The sequence below is a fragment of the Grampus griseus genome, assembly GCF_964374135.1.
Source record: "Grampus griseus genome assembly, chromosome: 2".
Classification (NCBI taxonomy): Eukaryota; Metazoa; Chordata; class Mammalia; order Artiodactyla; family Delphinidae; genus Grampus; species Grampus griseus.
This window is the reverse complement of record NC_139018.1, coordinates 29,428,731-29,450,080: the sequence shown is the minus strand read 5'-3', so window position 1 is coordinate 29,450,080 and position 21,350 is coordinate 29,428,731. Positions and strand designations below refer to the sequence as shown.

At 43.6% G+C, this 21,350-nt stretch overlaps 1 protein-coding gene across 1 annotated transcript in view; it reads left to right on the top strand.

Moving 5' to 3' along the window:
• Nucleotides 1–6,339: 6,339 nt before the first annotated feature.
• DCAF4 (DDB1 and CUL4 associated factor 4) overlaps nt 6,340–21,350 on the top strand; it is a 29,359-nt gene continuing 14,348 nt past the window's right edge. Inside the window, exons 1-5 of the mRNA XM_082648403.1 lie at nt 6,340–6,461; nt 17,083–17,179; nt 19,307–19,407; nt 19,806–19,963; nt 20,642–20,724. Coding sequence (XP_082504529.1) covers nt 17,091–17,179; nt 19,307–19,407; nt 19,806–19,963; nt 20,642–20,724 — 431 coding nt within the window. The 5' untranslated portion in view covers nt 6,340–6,461; nt 17,083–17,090. The remainder of the gene's footprint in view (nt 6,462–17,082; nt 17,180–19,306; nt 19,408–19,805; nt 19,964–20,641; nt 20,725–21,350) is intronic.

The window sequence follows — 21,350 nt, the reverse complement described above, 5'->3', positions numbered from 1 at the left end:
TGATAAAGAGTAGGATATTTACATAGACTTACAAATACTAGCCAAATTACAAAAAGATAAAGAGTGATATTGGGGCTTCCCTGGCGGCGCAGTGGTTGAGAGTCCGCCTGCCGATGCAGGGGACACGGGTTTGTGCCCTGGTCCAGGAAGATCCCACATGCCGCGGATCGCCTGGGCCCATGAGCCATGGCCGCTGAGCCTGCGCGTCCGGAGCCTGTGCTCCGCAACGGGAGAGGCCATAACAGTGAGAGGCCCGCGTACCGCAAAAAAAAAAAAAAAAAAGTGATATTATACCATGGTTATATGAGATGTTACCACTGGGGAAGTTATATGAAAGGTACAGGGACCTCTCTGCACTATTTTTGCAACTTCCTGTGAGTCTTTAATTATTTCAATTTTTCTTTTAACTTTTATTTTTTAAATTAAAAAAACAGAGTAACTTCACATTGCAGAAGCCTGGCTGACATCACCTTAATCAAGAAGTGAAAATTAACGTCATCCATAATGGGACCAACCAAAATCACGTGCCACCTGATAGGATGCAATGAGAAGAATGCCATGTCACTTCTCTGATTTTCCTGTTGAACATGCAGTCTGAATCCAATCATGGAAAACATTAGACAAACCCAAACTGAGGGCCCAAACTGAGGGACATTCTACAAATTAACTGGACCGTAATCTTCAAAAGTATCAACGTTATGAAAATTAAAAAAGGACTTAGGAGACATAACTAAATACATGTGATTCTGAATAGATCCTTTTGCCCTTAAGAAAAGTATTGGGACAATGGGTGATACTTGAGTGGGACCAAGGATTAGATGGTAGTGGTCTAAAAATGTTAATTTCCTGATTTTGATGGTTACGTTGAGAATATGTAGGAGAATACCCTTGTTTGCAGAAAATACAACTAAAAGTATTCCAGTGTCAAAGTTCTCTGTACATAGTTGGAATTTTCTATTAGTTTGTGATTGTTTCAAAAAGAATTTTTTTTTAATTATTAAAAAAATACAACTACATCTCTAGCACCTAGAACAGGCACGGCATTCCAAGGGCTCAGTAAATATTTGTTGAAGGAATTAATGAACTATATAAACAACTACAACAAATACATGCTTAATAAAGACATCCAAATATTAACAGTGGTTTTTTGGAGGTATGGATTTATCATAGGTAATTTGCGTATATTTTATGCTTCTCTGTTTCTTAAATTTTCTGAATCAAGCATGTTTTTATTAATTGTTAAATTGGTCAGGCTGCTAACTAGCTAAGAATAATATTTTAGAAGCACCACAGTCTCATCCTTGGGTTTCTGGATTCCGACATTTGATGTTACCAGTTACTTGGACCAGACCCTTGGAAACTGCTTCAGTCCACCCAAGTACCTAGAATACCAATACTATAGGTTAATTATTACTGGGATATATAACTTCCTGGTGTCTAGAATATTCTTGCCCATTACTCAGGGCTCCCTCCTTCCCAGAATCATGTCCTGAGTCATAGAATCGGTCATCAGCAGTTCAGTGAACATGTAATCATAATAAGGGGTTTGGAGAGTTTTGTGGGATGTTTAATTCACGTTAGGGAAAGGACTGGAGAATTACTCCGGATCCAGATTTCCAGTGACCAAGACATTCACATCCCTTGGATAATGGACATGTTGATTATGTTTCTCTTGTATTGATTATATTTTGGATCTGTGTCTCCATGATGGGATTTGACAGATGTCTTAGTTCCTTTAAAAACTCATTTACATGTCACCTCTTAAAATGAACAACTTCTGCAGTTGGTTGCTGTGCATAGTATGCAGATTTAATTAACATTTAAATTTTATATTTTAATAGGTAATATATGCCAATAGTCAAAATTCAAAAGGTACAATGGGGTGAAAAGCTCTCTCTCATCCCTGTCACCTAACCACCCAGGTCCCCTCCCTAGAGGTAGGGAGATACACATACATACACACATATTTTTCACCCTATTTAATTCTTTTTAAATTTTTATTTATTTATGGCTGCGTTGGGTCTTTGTTGCTGCGCGCGGGCTTTCTCTAGTTGCCGCGAGCGGGGGCTACTCTTTGTTGTGGTGTGTGGGCTTCTCATTGCAGTGGCTTCTCTTGTTTCAGAGCACGGGCTCTAGGCACGCGGGCTTCAGTAGCTGTGGTGTGCGGGCTCTAGAGCACAGGCTCAGTAGTTGTGGCACACGAGCTTAATTGCTCTGAGGCATGTGGGACCTTCCCAGACCAGGGCTTGAACCCGTGTCCCCTGCATTGACAGGCAGACTCCCAACCACTGCACCACAAGGGAAGCCCACCCTATGTAATATTTTATGTACTGTTCTTCACCTTCCTTTTTTCACCAAGAATCTATCTTGGAGGTAATTTTACATTGGTATATAAAGAGCCTCCTTTTTTTTTTTAAGTACACAGTATTCCACTGAATGAATGTACCATTACTTTTTTAACTAGTCTCTAACTAATGGACACTAAGATGGCTTCCAAACTTTCGCTATTACACGATGTTCCATGTACCTAAGTTATTTTGCACATAAGCAACTATATTTTTAGGATGAATTCCTAGTAGTGTGATTGCCAGGTCAAAGGTATATGCATTTTTAATTTTGATAAATATTGATATATTGCCAAATTGTCTCCCTTAGAGCTTGTATGAGAGCTTCACTGAATATTAACAAACTTTTGGATTTTGCCTATCTGGTTATGAAAAAGGATATGTCAGAGGAGTTTTAAACTATATTTTCCTTACACTGAGTGAGGTTGAGCACCCTTTCATGTTGACTTCCTTTTCTGCATAGTTGGTATAGCCGCGGCTCCTTTTTCTACTGAGTTTATTTGTAGAAGCACTTTATGTTTTAGGAAAATTAGCCTTTTCTGTGATACAAGCTGTAGATATTTTATACCAAATTGGAGCATGTCTTTCGACTTTCATTATGATAGTTTTCGCCTGGAGAGCTCCAACTCTGGAAACTACCTGGGTTTGAATCTTGGCTCTGCCACTCACTAGCTTGAGCAAGTTACTTAACCTCTCTGTGACTCAATTCATCAGTAAAGTGGTGATATTAATAGTACCTGCCTCACAGGGTTGCTGTAATTAAAAGAACAATATATGGAAAGGGCTTAGAAAATAGGTGGCACATGACAAGGACTATAAAAAGTATTGTGGTTTTTTTTAATGTAGTCAAAGTTAATGCTGATTCATTTTAGGTGCTGTTTCAAAGAAAAACATATTTGCCTTGGCTTCAAATTCTGGAGATAAAGTGAAAAAAAGAAATTATTCTCACTTTTGATAAGTAATATGCACTATTTACATATCAAGCCATCCACATAATAAAGGGTGCCCAGTCCATGGGAGTGTAGACCAAGCAGTGAGGTGCTTTATGGTCACTGCATTTACTCCTCACAACCACTCTCTTCAATAAACAAGGTCCCACTGTAGAGCACAGGAAACTGTATTCAATATCCTGTGATAGGCCATAATGGAAAGGAATATGAAAAAGAATATATATATGTCTAACTGAATTACTCTGCTGTAGAGCAGAAATTAACACAACATTGTAAATCAACTACACTTCAATAAAATAAATTTAAATACATATATTTAAATATTATATATATATTTGGGGAAAAAAACCCGCTTAAGCAGGTATCATTATCCTCATTTTACCTATGAGGAAATTGAGGTTCAGAGGTGCCAAAAGATTTGCCCAAGGTCAAGCTTCCTTTGTGCATTGATTTGCAAATATTCTTTAATCCTTTCTCTTGGCATGCCTGCTGCAGGTCCCCAAGGCATATCCTGTGCCTATACCCAGTTCCCTCAGTGAACACTCAAGAGACCCCTCTGGGGCTTCCCTGGTGGCGCAGTGGTTGAGAGTCCGCCTGCTGATGCAGGGGACACGGGTTCGTGCCCCGGTCCGGGAAGATCCCACATGCCATGGAGCGGCTGGGCCCATGAGCCATGGCCGCTGAGCCTGCGCGTCCGGAGCCTGTGCTCTGCAATGGGAGAGGCCACAACAGTGAGAGGCCCACGTACCAAAATAAAAAAAAAAAAAAAAAGAGACCCCTCTGGCTGGCTGTTTGCCATTCATTCACTCAGCAAGCCCCAAGCCAACTCCTTCTGACTTCCTCCCATGACCCTGGCTCTTCAGCTTGGAATCCCTTTTGACTCCTGACACAGTGTTCATCAAGTCTTACAGGTTCTCCCTCCTCTGAAATGTCTCGACTCTACCCTTCCCTTCCATCCCAGCTGCCACCACTATGTTTCAACCCTGACTATCTTTTGCAGGAACGGTAGCTGCACTAAGCTTCTAAGGAAGCTTCCAGCTGCCTTCCACAACCTTTCCTCTCTAGTTTCTTCTACAGTGCTGCCCAGGTGATTTCCCTAAACCACAGCTCTAGTCTTATCACTCCCCAACTCTCAAACCTTCAGAGGCTCCCTCTGCCAGCTCCTTACCCTTGACATTTGACCCAACCTATTCTGCCAGTTTTGCTTCCAAGACTCCCTACCCATCCAGCCAAAACGAATGCTTCACTACTCCATGAACAGGCTTCCAGTCAGCTTGTTCAGCTTGGGATTTCTCTCTCTGCTCTCTCTTCCAGGCAGCTCAAGCTTCAGGAAGTTGTCCTTTATTCTGACTATACTCACTTCCCTCCTTACCCTCATCACCTCTTCCCACTCCACATCCTTTCTTATACAAAATCCTTTAGAGGCAGAATCCTACTTTCCTTGTTATTTACTGAAATGCTTTCACACACAGGTACAACTGATAAACCCCACAACCTATTTTCTAATGGGTCTAGCCACTCACAGGGCCCTGGATTAACAGAGCACATGGTGTGCCAGGCCTGCTCGTGGCAACAACCAAGCCTGGCCCATTTGAACTCAGCTCTCCTCACAGAACTGTGACTTCTGCATAGAGAACAGACCTGTGGTTGCCAAGGGGAAGGTGGGTGAGGGAGGGATGGAGTGGGAGGTTGGGATTAGCAGAGTATAAATAGAATGGATAAACAACAAGGTCCTACTGCATAGCACAGGGCACTATAGACAATATCCCATAATAAAGCATAATGGAAAAGAACAGGAAAAAGAATATATATATATGTATAACTGAATCATTTTGCTGTATACCAGAAACTAATACCTTGTAAATGAACTATACTTCAACAAAAATAAAAATAAACTAGATCTAGATTTAAAAAAAAAAAGCAAACTGTCACTTCTGGTCAAGAGCCCTTCACAGGCTTACATTTTTCTTTTAGATCTGACAGCTGTCAACTGATACCTAGAACAGGCACAGCACAAAGAGACCATTCTGGAAGTATTAGTGGTACGAACAAAACTTTGCACTGGCGAGAACATCAGAACGTTAGATCAACTTCCTTGTTTCAACAGAAGAAATCAAGGCACAGAGGCTTCCCTGGTGGCGCAGTGGTTGAGAATCTGCCTGCCAATGCAGGGGACACGGGTTCGAGCCCTGGTCTGGGAAGATCCCACATGCCGCGGAGCAACTAGGCCCATGAGCCACAACTACTGAGCCTGCGCGTCTGGAGCTTGTGCTCCGCAACAAGAGAGGCCGCGACAGTAACAGGCCCGCGCACCGCGATGAAGAGTGGCCCCCGCTCGCCGCAACTAGGGAAAGACACAACACAGCCAAAAATAAATAAATAAATAAATAATTTTTTTTAAAAAAAATCAAGGCACAGAAAGGGAGGAGACTCGCCCTAGGTCACACAGCAAGAAGGAACCAGAACTAGATCTAGAACTAACGCCTCCTGACTGAAGTTCAGAGCATGCTCCTCTGCACCTTGGAGCCACGCAGATCTAGGGTGGGCAGCCTCAGCTACCAGAGGTCACAACCAAACACGTCACCACCAGTTCAACACGCGTTGCTCTTTCCTCACACTCATCTCAGAGCCGCCTTCGACCTTTCCACAACACAATCTTTCCTCGTCTCTAAGTAACAGTTTTAAAGGTAGGGATCTTCAGCGGAGAGAGGGCTTCCCTGTCAACCGGGTTGGACACAGAAAATACACGGTGCTGGGTGGGGTTCCCACCGCTAGAGAAGAGGTAGCCTCGGAGCTCCCGGGGTCCGAACTCAGCCTCCGGCCCCGCCCCGGCCCTGCCCTCAAGCGCGCCCGGCCCCGCCCCAAACGCGCCAAGCCCAATCAAGCCTGCAGCCGACTCGCTGCATCGTCACCAGGCCTGGGCGGAGCCGAGCTCCCAATCCCTTCCCCCTCCCTAAGATCCGCCCCATTGGCGTAGACAGTCAGAAAACGCGTCCACTGAGAAGGAAGGGGTGGCCGCCACGGCCCTATCCGCTGAGACAACGCGAGAACGGACACAACTAACTGGCAGATTCTAGACCTCGGTCTTTCCGCGTCCTTCTACGCTTCGCTCTCACTCTTGCCGATCCTGCGCCCGAGGGAGAGCCGGAAAGACCCCTCTGATCAAGTAAGTCTACGCTGACTGAAGTACTGTTGGCGTTGGTCCAGGGGCGGCTGCTGCTACCCCGACAGAGCTCGGGGTGGGATGGGGGTCGGGGGAAGGCCCGAGAAAGGGGCGGGGAGGAGCCGAGCACGTGGAACGCCGGCACGACCCTGGCGTGGGTGGCTGGTTGGGCCGGCGAGCTCCGGCTGTGAGGGAGGAATCGGTGGGCGGGTGGAGCTCGCGCGTCTTGTCGGATCTGCCGCCGTAAAGACTGGGGGAGGGGGACCCCGAGTGTCACCGCTCCGTGTCCGCCCTGAAGGAGCGTTTTTCTAAATCCTGATGTGAAGTTGCCACCCAACACCTGCCAGTGGCTGGACTGCGGGCCCTTGGTGGCGGCTTACCTGAAAGTTGAGGTTGAGGTTGATGTTTTCAAACAGGTCAGCATAACAGCTAACGCAAGCGCCTCGTGAGTGCTTAGGCACTGCCACCTGCTTTACAGGCATTAACTAAGCTTTCCGTACACCAGCCCAGTGAGGTAGGTGGTAGTGTAATACCTCCGTCAGACGCAGAAGAGCCCTAGTGAGGTTGTTGCTTACCCGAGGTAACTCGCGAACTAGTAAAGTGACGGAGCCGTGGGATGAAGCCAAGCTTCCCGAGGTAACCTCCACACCGAGTTACGGTAGCGACAAAGCCACGCCTTCCACTCTAGCGCTCGCCGTGTCCAGGAAGCCTCGTCGTCTCCCCAGTTATCCTTAGAAACCATGACACCCCGTCCCCCTGGACGGGCGTGGTGTGGTCCACAGACCTTGGCAGACACAGAAACAGCCCAAAGGAAAGAAGACTGAGGCCACTGCTTCCTGGAGGAAACAAAAGTCCAGAGCCCCACACTCCAGTTTTAAATAACGGTGGAGATTGTAGTTGAGGTGGTGTCCTGGGGCCGGACCAGCAGGGGTGGAATGCCATTTCCCGCAGCAGTGTGTCTTTCTGGGCACCATGCTTGGCCCTCTAAGCTTCCGTTTCCTCATTTGTGAGGTAGAGTTTTAAATAAACGCCGACGCAGGGTGGCCACGGCAAGCCCCCTGTGGAAGCCATTTTGCGTAGGGCTTTTCAAACCAGTGGCGTTAGCGTTTTCCACGCTGCAGTCCAGTATCCTCTATAATGCCCATGAACCTGTCGCTGGATATTTAGGATGTGCCTCACTCATAAATGGTATAGTACTGCTGTAGTAGAAAATCTTTTTTTGTTTGGGGGATATAATTCATATACCATAAAATTCTCCGTTTAAAAGTGTACGTACGGTTTGGCAGGTTTTGTAGAATATTCGCAAGGTCGTGCGACCATCTTATTCCAGAACATTTACATCACCCCAAAAATAAGCACTGTGGCCCCGGCGCGGCCTAGGCCGAGGCATTGTTAGGCTCCAGGCCCGGGGCCACGGGCCACGTGCTCGGCAGGATGTTGAGGCGGCTGCTCGGGTGCTCCGTGCTGAATTTCGGCTGTGGGCCGCAGCCGAGACCGGGCCCACCTCTCACAGAGGCCGGGAGGGAGGCTGCCCGCCACCCCACAAGCCTGAGGCCCCCAGGCCGGGCCTTTTCTGGGTGGCACCGGCAGAACTTGGCGGCCAGGCCCAGAAGGGCGGAGGGGAAGGAAGTGGTACCCGGAAACTGGGCAGCTCAAACCGGAAGCAGTTTGGAGAGCTGTGCCAAGTCTTCGGCGCGCCTGCGCAGAAAACTGCCCGGCTGGGAGGCAGAGACGACTCTCCTGCGAGAAGGTCTCCGCAGAGACCCCAGATTTGAACAAGGGCCGGAAAAACCGCTGGGGAGTGTGCCGAACTTAAGGATTATCGGTGTGCCACCACAGTTGAGACTTGCGGCCGAAGGAACCATTGTAGAAATGAAACGGGATGACCTCACAGCGACATCAACATCAAGGAATGGAGAAGCTAAGCAGCTACCTGAAGTAGAAAGGACAAGTCAGCACACCCATCCGCTGGACCTGTTATTTCATGGCGAACCCACTTACAGAGAGCTACCCTGGATGCTGTGCAAACAACGCTCATCTGGAGGAGACTGCTGGCAGTTTTGAAAAGCAGAAAGTAAAGGATATAAAGACTATATTTTCAGAATTTATCACTACTGAAATGTTATTTCAGAGCAAAGCTTCAGAGGTATACACTGGTGCCTACCAAAATATACAAAAGATTGATGAGATTTGAGGTTTTCAGAAGCTCTAGGTATTCACCCGATTATCCATCTCACTTGTATATTGTAAGAGCAAATTCAGAGTTGCCTTTTCAGAGATTTTTTTAGCTAAGTGTCTGCAACAGGACAGGTGTCCACTTGTGGACTAAGGGGATCAGCAAGAAGAAGATGAATTAGACATTACAGAAGAAGAAAATTAATTTTCCTCAGTACATGTCTCATTTCCATTTTTATCTTAATATGACTCAGAATTCAGGATTGCTGAATTATAAAACTTTATTCTGGCTTGCTATGCTAAACATCAAAATGGAATGCTACTGAAAATAGGGGAGAAAAATGGAAGGATATGTATGCTGATACAAAATGAAGGTTTTAAAAAATATTACACAGCCAGTCATTTCACCTTCCTACCTAGTGATATGTGATCTTTTTGTATAACTCCCACACTTTTTTTTTTTAAGATTATGGGTTTCAAAGTATTTCATATTAATGTACTGTACCTGCTTGGGAGTCCTATAATAAAGTAGATATCAAAAACCAAAAGATCTACCAATTCCATTTAGCTTCTTTTAGACTGACTCTGCAAAAGGATCCTATCTAGTCATTTTGATTAAATATAAATTCTATCCCATGAAGCTTTAAATAAAAAGACAAGTTTTCTTTTCTTGAAAAAACTTTTACTGAAACATGAAGTTTCATCATTTGATCTGTAAATTTACCTTTAACAAGTGTATAATCAAACAGAATAAAGGAAATATGACACCAATATATCCATGTTTTACAAATGAACAAAGCATAAATTTTAGTTTAGAGTCACATTCAACTTGATTCTGGCTTTAAAACAAAACTGCTGTCATACTCATAGAGTACAGACTTGTGGTTGCCAGGGGGGAGGGGCGGGGGGAGATTGGGGTTAGCAGGTGTAAGCTGTCATATATAGAATGGATGGATAAACAACAAGATCCTACTGTATAGCACGGAGAAGTATATTCAATATCCTATGATAAACCATAATTGAAAAGAACATTTTAAAAAGAATATATATGTATAACTGAATCATTTTGCTGTATGGCAGAAATTAACACGTTATAAATCAACTATACTTCAATTTAAAAAAATTTTTTTAAACTGTTGTCATACTAAAGTACTATAAATGGTACTACAGCCTTTGGAAAGCTAGTAATTTGGTGGAATGTTTTCTAGAAAAACATAAACTAGAACACATGGAACACCATAAATCATTTAAAATTCTATAAAAATTTTTCTAAGCTGCCACCTAGATAATAAAAAGATATAACAGTTATTCTTGGAAACATAAAACAATTTAATCAGAGTCTTTATCAACTCATGTGGGGTAACTGGAAAAAGCAATTATTCATAACAGAAAAGTAGACTTTCGAGAAGCTATAAAAAAAGGACCTAAACCTTTATACTCCCTGTTCTGTAACCCCTCTTCCTTCAGCACCTGGAAAACCATTTCTCTCTTTCTCCCTCTCTGGATTTGCCTATTCTGGAGATTTCATATACATCAAATAAGTAATACAGTGTGTGGCCTTTTGTGTCCCACTTCTTTTATTTAGCATAGTGTTTTCAAGGTTCATCCACATTGTAGCATGCCTCAGTACTACATTCTTTTTATGGCTGAATAACATTCTGTTGTATGGATGTGCTGTATTTTGTTTATTGAGTCATCAGTTGATGGAAATTTGGATTGCTTACACTTTGGGGCAATTATGAATAATGCTGCTGTGAATATTACTGTCCAGATTTTTATATGGCCATATGTTTTCATTTCTGCTGGATTTTGCTAGGTCATATGGTAACTCTATGTCGAACCTTTTGAGGAACTGCCAAACTGTTTTCCAAAGTGACTGCAGCGTTTGCGTTCCCACCAGCAGTGTATGAGAGTTCCAGTTTCTCCACATTCTCACCAATACTTGTTATTTGTGTTAGGTTTTTTTTTATTAAAACAATCCTGGTAGGTATAAAGTGGTATCTTATTGTGGTTTTTATTTTCATCTACCTGTTGACTAGTGATGAGCATCTTTTCGTGTTCTAAGTGGCCATTTGTATATCTTTGAAGAAACGTCTTCAGATTTTTTTCCTCATTTTTTAATTGAGTTATTTTTTTCTTGTTGAGTTTATATATTCTGGATACTAGATCCTTATCAAATGTACGATTTAAAAATACTTTCTCCCATTCTGTGGGTTGTCCTTTCACTTTCTTTTTTTTTTTTGAAGTGAATGGTGTTGCTTCTTTTTCTAATTTATTTTATTTTTGGCTGCATTGGGTCTTTGTGGCTGCGCACGGGCTTTTCTCTAGTTGTGGCGAGCGGGGCCTACTCTTCGTTGCAGTGCACAGGCTTCTCATTGCTGTGGCTTCTCTTGTTGCACAGCACGGGCTCTAGGTGTGCGGGCTCAGTAGTTGTGCCTCGCAGGCTTAGTTGCTCCATGGCGTGTGGGATCTTCCCGGACCAGGGCTCAAACCCATGTCCCCTGCATTGGCAGGTGGATTCTTAACCACTGCGCCACCGGGGAAGCCCCCTTTTCACTTTCTTGATAGTGTGTTTGCACAAAAGTTTTTACTTTTGGTGAAGTCTACTTAATCTATTTTTTCTTGTGCTTTGGGTGTCATATTTAAGAAACCATTGCTTATTGAAAGTTCATGATGATTTATACCTTTGTTTTCTTGTAAAAGTCTTACAGTTTTAGAGCTTGAATCCATGAGTTAATTTTCATATATGATGTGAAGTAGGGATCGGGTTCATTCTTTTGCAGGTGAGTGTCCAGGTGTCCGAGCAGTTGAAAAGATTATTTTTTTTCCCCACTGAATGGTCTTGGTCAAAAATCAATTGGCATAGGTATATCGGTTTATTTCTGGACTCTCAGTTCTACTCCATTGATCTATGTTGCTATCCTTGTGCCAGTACCAGTGTCTTGATTACTGTAGCATTGAAATTGGAAAGTGTGAGTCCTCCAACTTTGCTTTTTTTTCAAGATTGTTTTCACTCTTCTGTGTCCCTTGCATTTCCATATGAATTTCAGGATCAGCTTGTCGATTTCTCCAAAGATGGCAGTTGGAATTTTGATAGTGGTTGTGTTAAATCTGTACATCAATTTGTAGACCATGTTAAGTCTTCCAATCCATGACATGGATGTCTTCCCATTTATGTAGGTCCTCTGTAATTTCTTTCAACAATGTCTTGTACTTTCAGTGTACAAGTTATGCACTTATTTCTTAAGTTCATTCCTAAATACTTTATTCTTTTTGATGCTAATGTAATGTCATGCTATTGTATGGTTTTGTATTAATTTCATTTTTAGATTATTCATTGCTAGTGTATAGATGTACAATTGATTTTTTTATAAATTATTTATTTATCTTTGGCTTCGTTTGCAGTGTGCGGGCTTCTCATTACGGTGGCTTCTCATTGTGGAGCACAGGCTCTAATCTCACGGGCTTCAGTAGCTGTGCCACTCAGGCTCAGTAGTTGTGGCTTGCGGGCCCTAGAGCGTAGGCTCAGTAGTTGTGGCGCCTGGGCTCAGTTGCTGCGCAGCATGTGGGATCTTCCCAGATCAGGGCTCGAACCTGTGTCCCCTGCATTGTTAGGCGGGTTCTTAATCACTGCACCACCAGGGAAGCCCTGATTTTTATATATTAATCTTGTATCCTGTAACCTTGCTTAAATCATTTATTAGCTCCAGTAGTTTTTGTGTGTGTGTGTGTGGATTCTTTAGGATTTTCTGTATGTATAACATCATGTCATCTGCCAATAGAAATAGTTTTACTTCTTCCTTTCCTGTTTGCATGCCTTTTATTTCTTTTTCTTGCCTAATTGCCCCTGGCTAGAACTTCCAGTACAATGTTGAATGGAAATGCTAAGAACAGACATCCTTGTCTTGTTCCTAACCTTAGGAGAAAAGCTTGCAGTCTTTCACTATTATGATGTTAGCTGTGGGGTAGATGCCCTTTATCAAGTTGCGTAAGTTACTTCTGTGCCTAGTTTTTGTCATGACAGGGTATTGGATTTTGTCTGGTGTTTTTTCTGCATCTCTTGAGAAAATCACGTGGAGGTTTTTCCCCTCATTTATTCTGTTAATATGGTGTATGGCATTGATTGGTTTTCATATGTTGAACTTGGAGTAAATCCTCCTTGGTCATGGTGTATTAGCCTTTTTATATGCATCTAGATGTGGTTTGCTAGGATTTGGTTGAGGATCTGTGGCTGTGTCCGTAAGGTAGGTTGATCTATAGTTTTCTTGTCTTGTGATACCTCTGTCTGGTTTTGGCAACAGAGGAGTACTAGCTTTAGAAAGTGAGTTGGAAAATTGTAGTAAATATCTTGCATATAATTCTTACAACCTTTTGGATTATTTTCTTCATATCTATTCCCAGAAGAAGGCATGTACATTTAAATTACTTGATAATCATTGCTCAGTCATTTTCCAAAAAGTTAAATCATGTTTGTTTGTTTGAGATTAACATTGTCTTTCTAGAATAATGGTCTCTTAGAAATTATTATTCTTTATCCTTCAAGTACTTGAAAGCTTGTGTAAAAGGCAAAGCCAAGCTCAGCCTACCACAACACATTTAATGTCTGTGCCTGGCAGAGTGGCTCCAGAGGAGCTGGGATTCAACATTTCACCCAGAAAATTATAATGGAGCGCTTCCTGTCTCGAGCAGGGTTTCCTAACCTCAGCACTATTTGGGGCTGGATAATTTGTTGTAAGATCCTGTCCTGTATTGCAGGATGGTTAGCAGCATCCCTGGCTTCTACCCACTAAATGCCATAGCAGCCCACCCTTCCCTGCCACCAAGTTGTGGCAAACAAAAATGTCCCTGGACATTGCCAGATGTCCCCTGGTGGGTGAAATTGCCCTTGGTTGAGAAACACCAATCTAAAAACTGATTGTGCTGACTTCATATTACTGTCCAATAAAATTGTCTCAATTTTGAATTTTAATCTTTGCTATATATATATTTGGCTTTGGAGCCACATTTGTCTCACTCTGTTACCATGTGCTGGTGACTTTCAAATCTATATCTTTAGCCTCATTTTCCCTCTGAATTCCCAGACCCCTATTTACAAACATCTTGAGATTGGTTTGTTCAAAATCAGACTTACTGTCTTCATTCCCCAAACAGCTCCTCCTCCTTGTCTCTCAGGTCAGAACACTACCAGTTACTCATTTACCAGGTTTCAGCTGCTCTCTCTCCACCTCTCCCATGAAACTCACCTCCTAAATCTTTATAAATTCAGGGTTCTCTATCCCAAGTATCACTTCCATGTTGGTGGGTTCATGTAACCTGAGTTGCTACAGCAGTCCTTAACTTCCAACTTATTCCCTCCACCGCTGCCTTTCTAAAATGCAGGTTTAGTCATGTTACTCAGCGAACTTACCAAGCACCCAGAGTCCTCAGCATCTGACCCTGCCTGCCTCTCTAGCCTAATCTCCCAGCCCCTGTACTTTAGGCTGTGGCCATACCAAACTGCTTGCAGGCCCCTCACTCTGCCAACCTTGCCTGACAGACTGGGTTCAAACTCACTCTCCCCTCTGGCTCTTGCATTCAGAGCCATCGCTCCCTTCTCTCCCACTGCAGTGCCTGCACCTGTGCTTGTGTGAGGTGGTGGTTTAGAAATATTGTCTTTGGCCAAAACCAGCACTCACCATTTATTTCATTATTTACCATGTCCTTCTGATAGTGCAGTGCTCTACTGAGGACAGTGGTGCAAGTGGGCCAATGACCCTGCCTCCTAATGGACGATCTGATGCCTTTGACTCGCCGTTACCTATGCTTTTCCACTATTCATGCATCATTTCATAACTAAAGCAAACTGGAATCATGTACAGAATGTGCAATCTAAATAAGTTTTCTTTTTTTGTAGAGTTGGTTGGTAATAATGATGATCTTGTGTCAGTATGGCTTATTTTTCTTACCAGTTTTCTTATCACCATCCATACATACGTATTTCCCTTCCTGTGCATAGTGCCTTTAACCTGTAACGTAACTAATTAATAAATACAACTTTATTCTTTGTCTGAGGCTTAAGATAATTGATCCAAAGGGAAACCTATGCATGTGGTATTCAGGAGCCATTAAAGTGGTTGCTGAGGAAAATGAATAAAATTATTATATTTTTGGATGGGGATGGGGCAGTGGTAGAATTTCAGAGAAAGGAAATACAGGTAGGTGAAAGAGCATACTAGGAACTAGGGAGAGATCATCAACTCGCTTTGGAACATGGTCTGTGAAAGTAGACAGGAGGCAGCCTTTTTATAAGAACTTGATGCTATGTTAGAAATGAAACGGTGTTTGCAGGTGAGATTGTATTAAGTATAAAATGAAGAGGATCTAGGACAGAACGTTGTTAAACACAGAGTGGGTGACCCCAGAGAAACTAGAGAAGGATGAACTTGACAAGTACGAGGAGAACCAAGAGAAAGATACTCCAGAAACCTAGGGAAGGTGAAGCTTTGTGGTGTCATGTGTTGTAGGAATAAGGGCTAAAAAGAGACCACTAACTTTGGCAAGTAGGTGATCATTAACCTCAGCAAGAGCATTTTAGCAGAACGGTGAGGATGGAGGAGGCCTGACTACAGTGAGTTGAAGAATGATTGGAAAATAAAGAAGTGGAGTGTGTACATATAGACCATGCTTCCAGAACATTTCTGTTCCTTTTGGGTTGGAAGTGGAGCACATACAAATGAAAAACCTGAGCGTGTTTATATGCTGAGATAAGGAGAGGGGGAGATTGATTAAACATATATGAACACAGATGTCTGCAGAGTTTGAGAAGGAAATGAGATCAACAGCCAGGAGGGATGGGTTTGCCTGGAAAAGGCACAGGGACACCTGTTTCTCCAAGACAAAAAGGAAGATGATAAGAATTAGTAAAGGCAGGCCTTTGTGGAGGGGATGAAAAAGAAGTTGGGGGTATTCGTACTGGTAACATCTCTCTTCTGGGTGAGGTAGGGAGCTATGCTGTCTACTAAGTGTGACTAGGAGGAAGTGGGAAGGGATTTTAGGAGAGTGATAACACCCTGGATTGTTGGGAGTGAATCAGACTAGGAATAAATAAAACTAGGTCAATTTAGAATGTCCCAGAAGAGGATGAAAGTGAGACATTTGTGATGACTCCAAGTCGGCATGGCTATATTGATGAGCTTTAGTAGTGCTTATTCATTCTGGCACAGGACTAGAGAGTGGCTGGTTAAACTAATCCAGGTTGTGGAGTCTGCTTCCCACTGACTCTGAAGCAGGCAAATCAAGGACTGCGTTACAGAATTCATGAAATGTTTGGTTAAGTACTATACTCATTAAATATCTCTTCCTTTGTATCGAATAGCCCCAACTCACAATCATAGGTTGACACAGAAGTCATTGGGTAAATACTGAATTCTGGAATGTAGGTCCAGACTTCTGGTGCTCTGTTTGATGCTAACAGGCACTTCCTACTCAAAAGTAGAAGTTGGAAAATAAAAGCAAATAGATTTTCTAATCTATTCTTTGGTTGCATTCAGCCCTAGAAATTTTTTTCTAATTTTGTTAACGGCATTTGAATATACTTTTAATGTGTATTCGGTAAGATGTCACAGTGTCTCCACTGAGTGGGGAAAGGATCACCAGGTGTTGGGAAAGCATGAAACTCACAGCAGCTGGTCTGTGTACTACAGTTCAGTCTCTTTAAGAATTCCTAATGTGATTCCCAGTGTTAAAACAACTGATGATTTGATGAGTAAGTGATAAATTCAGGCCATACAAGATAAGACTTGAAAAAGCCACTCAAAATAGTTATGGCAACATCAGTGTCTTTAAGACATCATTCCTTATTTCAACAAATGCATGTGCACATCCTTCCCTTTAACAGCTAGTGTACTTCAGGAAACTAAAACACTCTCTAAATCACATTGAGAAGTCACATGCCACTGGCCCCATTTAATTTGTTCACAATTTTTCCTGCTTGATACTGAAACCGAGGAAGAGGTAGTGTTCACGATTAACTATTCTCTATGAACAGGGATGTGGGTGGATCGAAAGAAAAATTATTATATGTTCTGGAGTTAATCTGGTAAGGAAAAGAAGACTAGCTTAGGAGGGTTCTCATGCCAGGCTCAGACTGTTGTTGGAAAGTAGTTGTGAGTCTGTCAACACGTCACACAGTGACCTGGGGAATGGAGGTTGGCAGGTTGTCGGGCCAGGCATCAGCTGTGAGGTAAGAGGACTGCAGCCAGAGAGATGGCTACAGACGCGTTGGGTTTTATTTGTGTGTCCACCTGGTGGTAGTCCTACAGGTAAGGCTTGGTGGCGGCTTTAATGATAACCCAGGTTGGGCCATCCTTTTGCCTAGTTCTGAGCATGAAGGAACTATCAAGAAGCAAACAGAAGAGAAAGATGTGCACACATGCATTTGTATGTAATTTTCTTTCTTTTTCTCTTTTAGCAGCTGAAATGCATAAAAGCAGGGGGCAGAGTAGAAGACATGGGAGAAGGAGCCACCGACACAACCCTTGGTTCAGACAGCATGGTTCTAATGAGAGGCAAGTGCTGTTGCCCAGTGTCTTACTAGCGCTGACAGCACCTTCACACGCACATGACTCCCTGGGGGTCTCAGAAAAATGCAGGCTCTGAGGTCGGGCCGACTAGAGTCTGTGCTTCTCACATGCTCCCAAGGGGATGTCTGCTGGGGGCCAGCCTGCCTGCCACACTTTGAGTAGTGAGGAGGTAGCCACACTTGTCTTTCTTTTCATTGTGACCATGACTTCTGGCTGGAGCCTTAGCCACAGGCTTAGAAGTAAACATTATCTGATACAACTGGGGAGCTCTTTCTCCATTTTTTAGTCTTTCTTCTTCTTTTTTTTCAGCCTATGAAAGTAGCTTTCTGGAAACCTAATTTCATTAATTCAGCCTAAATCCTAAGTAAGGCTATATAATATATAATAGAGTATTTAATAAACACAAAAAGGTATAAAGAATAATACAATGAATATTAGGTACCTACCACCCAGCTTGAAAAATAAAACAGTGTATACTTAGGTGAAATCCCCATAATAAATATTTTCCACACTCTACTTATCTAATCTCAGAACATGATTCACCCCACCCCACCCCAGGAGAGGATACCTCTTCACAGTTCAGGGCTGCTGACGTGACTTCTGGCCATAGGAAGTCTTTGCACAGCCCTCTCCTCACCAAAGGAGACCCGTATGCCAATTTCAAAAGTCTTTCACACTCCAGATCTCCTTTTAAAATGGACAGATTTCTAGCTATAGGGTCAGAAGATGTCGAATGCCAGTATGCTTCTCTAGAACAGATTAACTCAAACAGAAAAAAAAAAAAGCATCAGAATGTTGTGGAAGAAACAAGGGCTTTGGAATTAGGAAGTCTGGGTTTGACGCTCTACGTTTTCCTGTGTGAAATTGGTCAAGCTATTTAATCACCCTGAGTCACTCTTCGTGTACCATACTTCTCTTGTGAGGTTCGTAATAATGTATGTAAAGGCCCATCAGGCTGCCTGTCTCTGAGTAGGCCCTGTGTATATGGTGGACCTCATTTGGTGCAGAATAATAGGGACTCTGAACCAAAGTTCAGAACCCAACATGACCCATACTGTAGAAAGATCAGGACAGGTACTCAATGTTTGTATGTTTTATGAGGAGAACCATGGATACTCTTTGGGCCCCAGGCCTTCCCTCAAGAGCGCGTCGTGCAGCAAACCGTGATCTGCACAGGGAGAGAGTCTTGATTTAGCTTGGCAGAGTCACGTGGAAGCCGGCTGGACAGCCACCTTCCGGGCTCCCTGTGGAAAGAATGTGGCAGCGGTCCTTGGGCTAGAGATGTAGACCTTTCTTATAACCCTTAATCCTCCCTCCGCTTGCTGCTGATCACACGTGAGCTTCCTCAGGAAGCTCTGGGCCGTAAAAAGGGAGAATAAATAATTTTCTCTAAAACTGTGCATAGTTAGTATTTATAGACAAAAGAGAGAGTTCTTTGATTCCTTTAACCTAGTTTTGCATTTTGTATTCCTTTTGGTGTTATTAGGGGGCAGGGGAAGTTCGTAATTTTAAAGTGGATTTTACCAGAATTCTAAAATTAGGTCTTTTGTTCTTTCATTATATCCTTCAGCCTATAATTGCCACAGAAGCTGCTTGTAGCTTTGCAAAATGAGTATTTAAACCATGGCTCTATCCCGGTATTGCTGAGCAAATCACCTCTGTGCCCTGAACCCCAGTTTCTCCATCTGCAGGGTTGAGTAACCAAGTAAAATTTAAACTTTTGTACTGCTGAATCCAATAAAAAATGAAATTCACCTGGCCTTGTAACTGCTGTTGAGCTGACAAATGAGCCCAGCTGGTAAAATTCATATTGGCCAAGATTTCTGTTCTCATTTTCATCTGGAAAATTCCAAAAGACCTCACAAAATGCTCAAATGAGGAGATACAAAAGAGGAACTACTGTGACCTGCATCCTCTTAAGGATGAGGAACCAAAAACCGTGCCCTAACTTTGGTGTATTTGCAGTAGGTAAACTGCTTCCAAGAAAAAGAGGGGTCAGTGCTCCCCAAGTAATCGAGGGTTGGGGTGAAGGCTGTGGAACTGCAGGACCCCAGAGTCAAAGAATGACTGGGACTCATTGGCTGCAAGTTAACCCTGACTGTGTGTCAACAGGAATAATACAAGGGTACAGCAAAGCCCACAGGGTTCCAGCCACAGCGATGATGAGGCCCCGTCGACCTCCTCGAGCACAGCGGGCAGCTCTTCTGTGCCAGGTAAGGCAGCCTGCTGGACAGGGCTCCTCCGGCCCTGCCTGTGGGGAAAGAGGAAACCCAGTTGTGCCTCGTCATCTAGTTATGTCTGTTTTGGCTGCCCTTCTCCTCAGTCCTGTGTGTCTTCACTTGTGTGTGGGTACACTCCATGTGTGTCATCAGCCCATTCCTGGCTTGGAGGAAATTCTGGGAGCAAATTGAAACAAAAACCGTGATCCTGAGGCAAACAGCTCCCCACAGGACTGAACTGGGCCCGGGATGGTGACTGGCAGTGCTAGCCCACCTCCTGCCCCTCAGGAAAGACCAGCAGCTGTGAGGGGTGGTAGGCAGGCCCCTGGGCTTCTCGCTGGGTGGCTCGGTTCACGGTGTTTTAAGTTGGATTTTATTTCTTTTGACTAAAGATCTACCAGGTTATTACTTTGACCCTGAAAAGAAACGCTACTTCCGCTTGCTCCCTGGACATAACAACTGCAACCCCCTCACGAAGGAGAGCATCCGGCAGAAGGAAATGGAGAGCAAAAGGCTGCAGCTGCTAGAGGAAGAGGACAAGCAGGGAAAGGTAGGCTCCACAGCCCCAGGAGCTGCCCTGTCCCCTCCACTCCTGCCAGCATCCACCCACTGCCACAAGGAGGTGCCAATTAAACGCCCCTGTAACCCTCAGCGTAGCGCACTTTAGGAGGGTGGCGTCGAATTTTCCCTGACAGGAACCTAATGAAGAGAATAAGAACAGGCAAGAAATCTCCTCCCACCACCACCCCCCTTTTCTTATTTGCTGGGTTTCATCAGGAATTCTTACATTCTGTCCTTCCCCAGGAAACTATTGGGTAGCAGCCCAATACAGCCTCTGTAACTGTGTATTTTAAATAGAAAACCAGAGTGTGTGGTTTGGATACGAGGGTTTCTGGTACCCCTTCTGGAGATGAGATGCCAGGACATTTCCGTGATCATGGAGACAATGGAATGGAAAATCTGGGCCCCACAGTAACCGTAGGTCGAATGGAAAGGGTGTTACAGACCTGAGTGTCCAGTGCCATTCCTGCACTCACTAGCTCAATGGCCTCATCTCCTCAGGTATAAATTGATGGGGGACTTGGAGAGGTGCTGAGCAGACTTCCCATCTCACACATGCTTCCTTGTGATAGGCTTTTCCTCTTTCCAAGGAGAGGAGACTAGAATCCTAAAAACATAATTCATTATACAATAACATAAAACTTCACTGAATCTTTCTCTCTTTTAGAAAACAGCCAGGTTGGGATTTAATGCATCTTCCTTACTACAAAAAAGCAAGCTGGGTTTTCTCAACGTCACCAGTTACTGCCGGTAAGATAACGCCTCTTTGTTATGTTTTCTTCATGAATGTTCTTTTCCTATTTCTTATTTCCATGATCCAAGAATTGTCAGGATAGAGCACGTAGCTGCTCCGTGAGGAGTGTTCACAGTTGAGGAGCTTCAGCTCGACAGCCTGCTTCTGCTGCTGAAATCAGCCCTGAGAGAATCATCCTTCCTTTAGAGCCAGGGAGTGAGGAGAGGGGATCTAGGCAGAGAAATTGGGCAGAAATTTCTCAAGATGACTCCTCTTTGTTACTTGTAAATCATTTCTAGTTAAGTAGAAGGTCCTTTAACTTCATCCCGTCAGCCTTCTGCCTCTTTTTCTCCTTCTAATGAGTTGTCACCAAAAAGGGAACGTTAAATGGATGTGTACTAAACTTTAAATACTGGTGATGTCTGATACAGTTCTAACTAAAGCCCTGTGAGATAGGTTGACACTTTCCCCAGGTTCCAGAAGAAGAGACTGAGACTCAGAGTGGAATGATCTGCTCAGGGTAAAGCTAGAAAGCGGGGGAATCTGTCTGACTCACCAGCCTGAGCTCCTAACCCCTGCATTCTGCTGCCTCCCACTCTACCTGGGCCAGTGAAGAAACAACATGGGTGTGGGTGGTCTACCC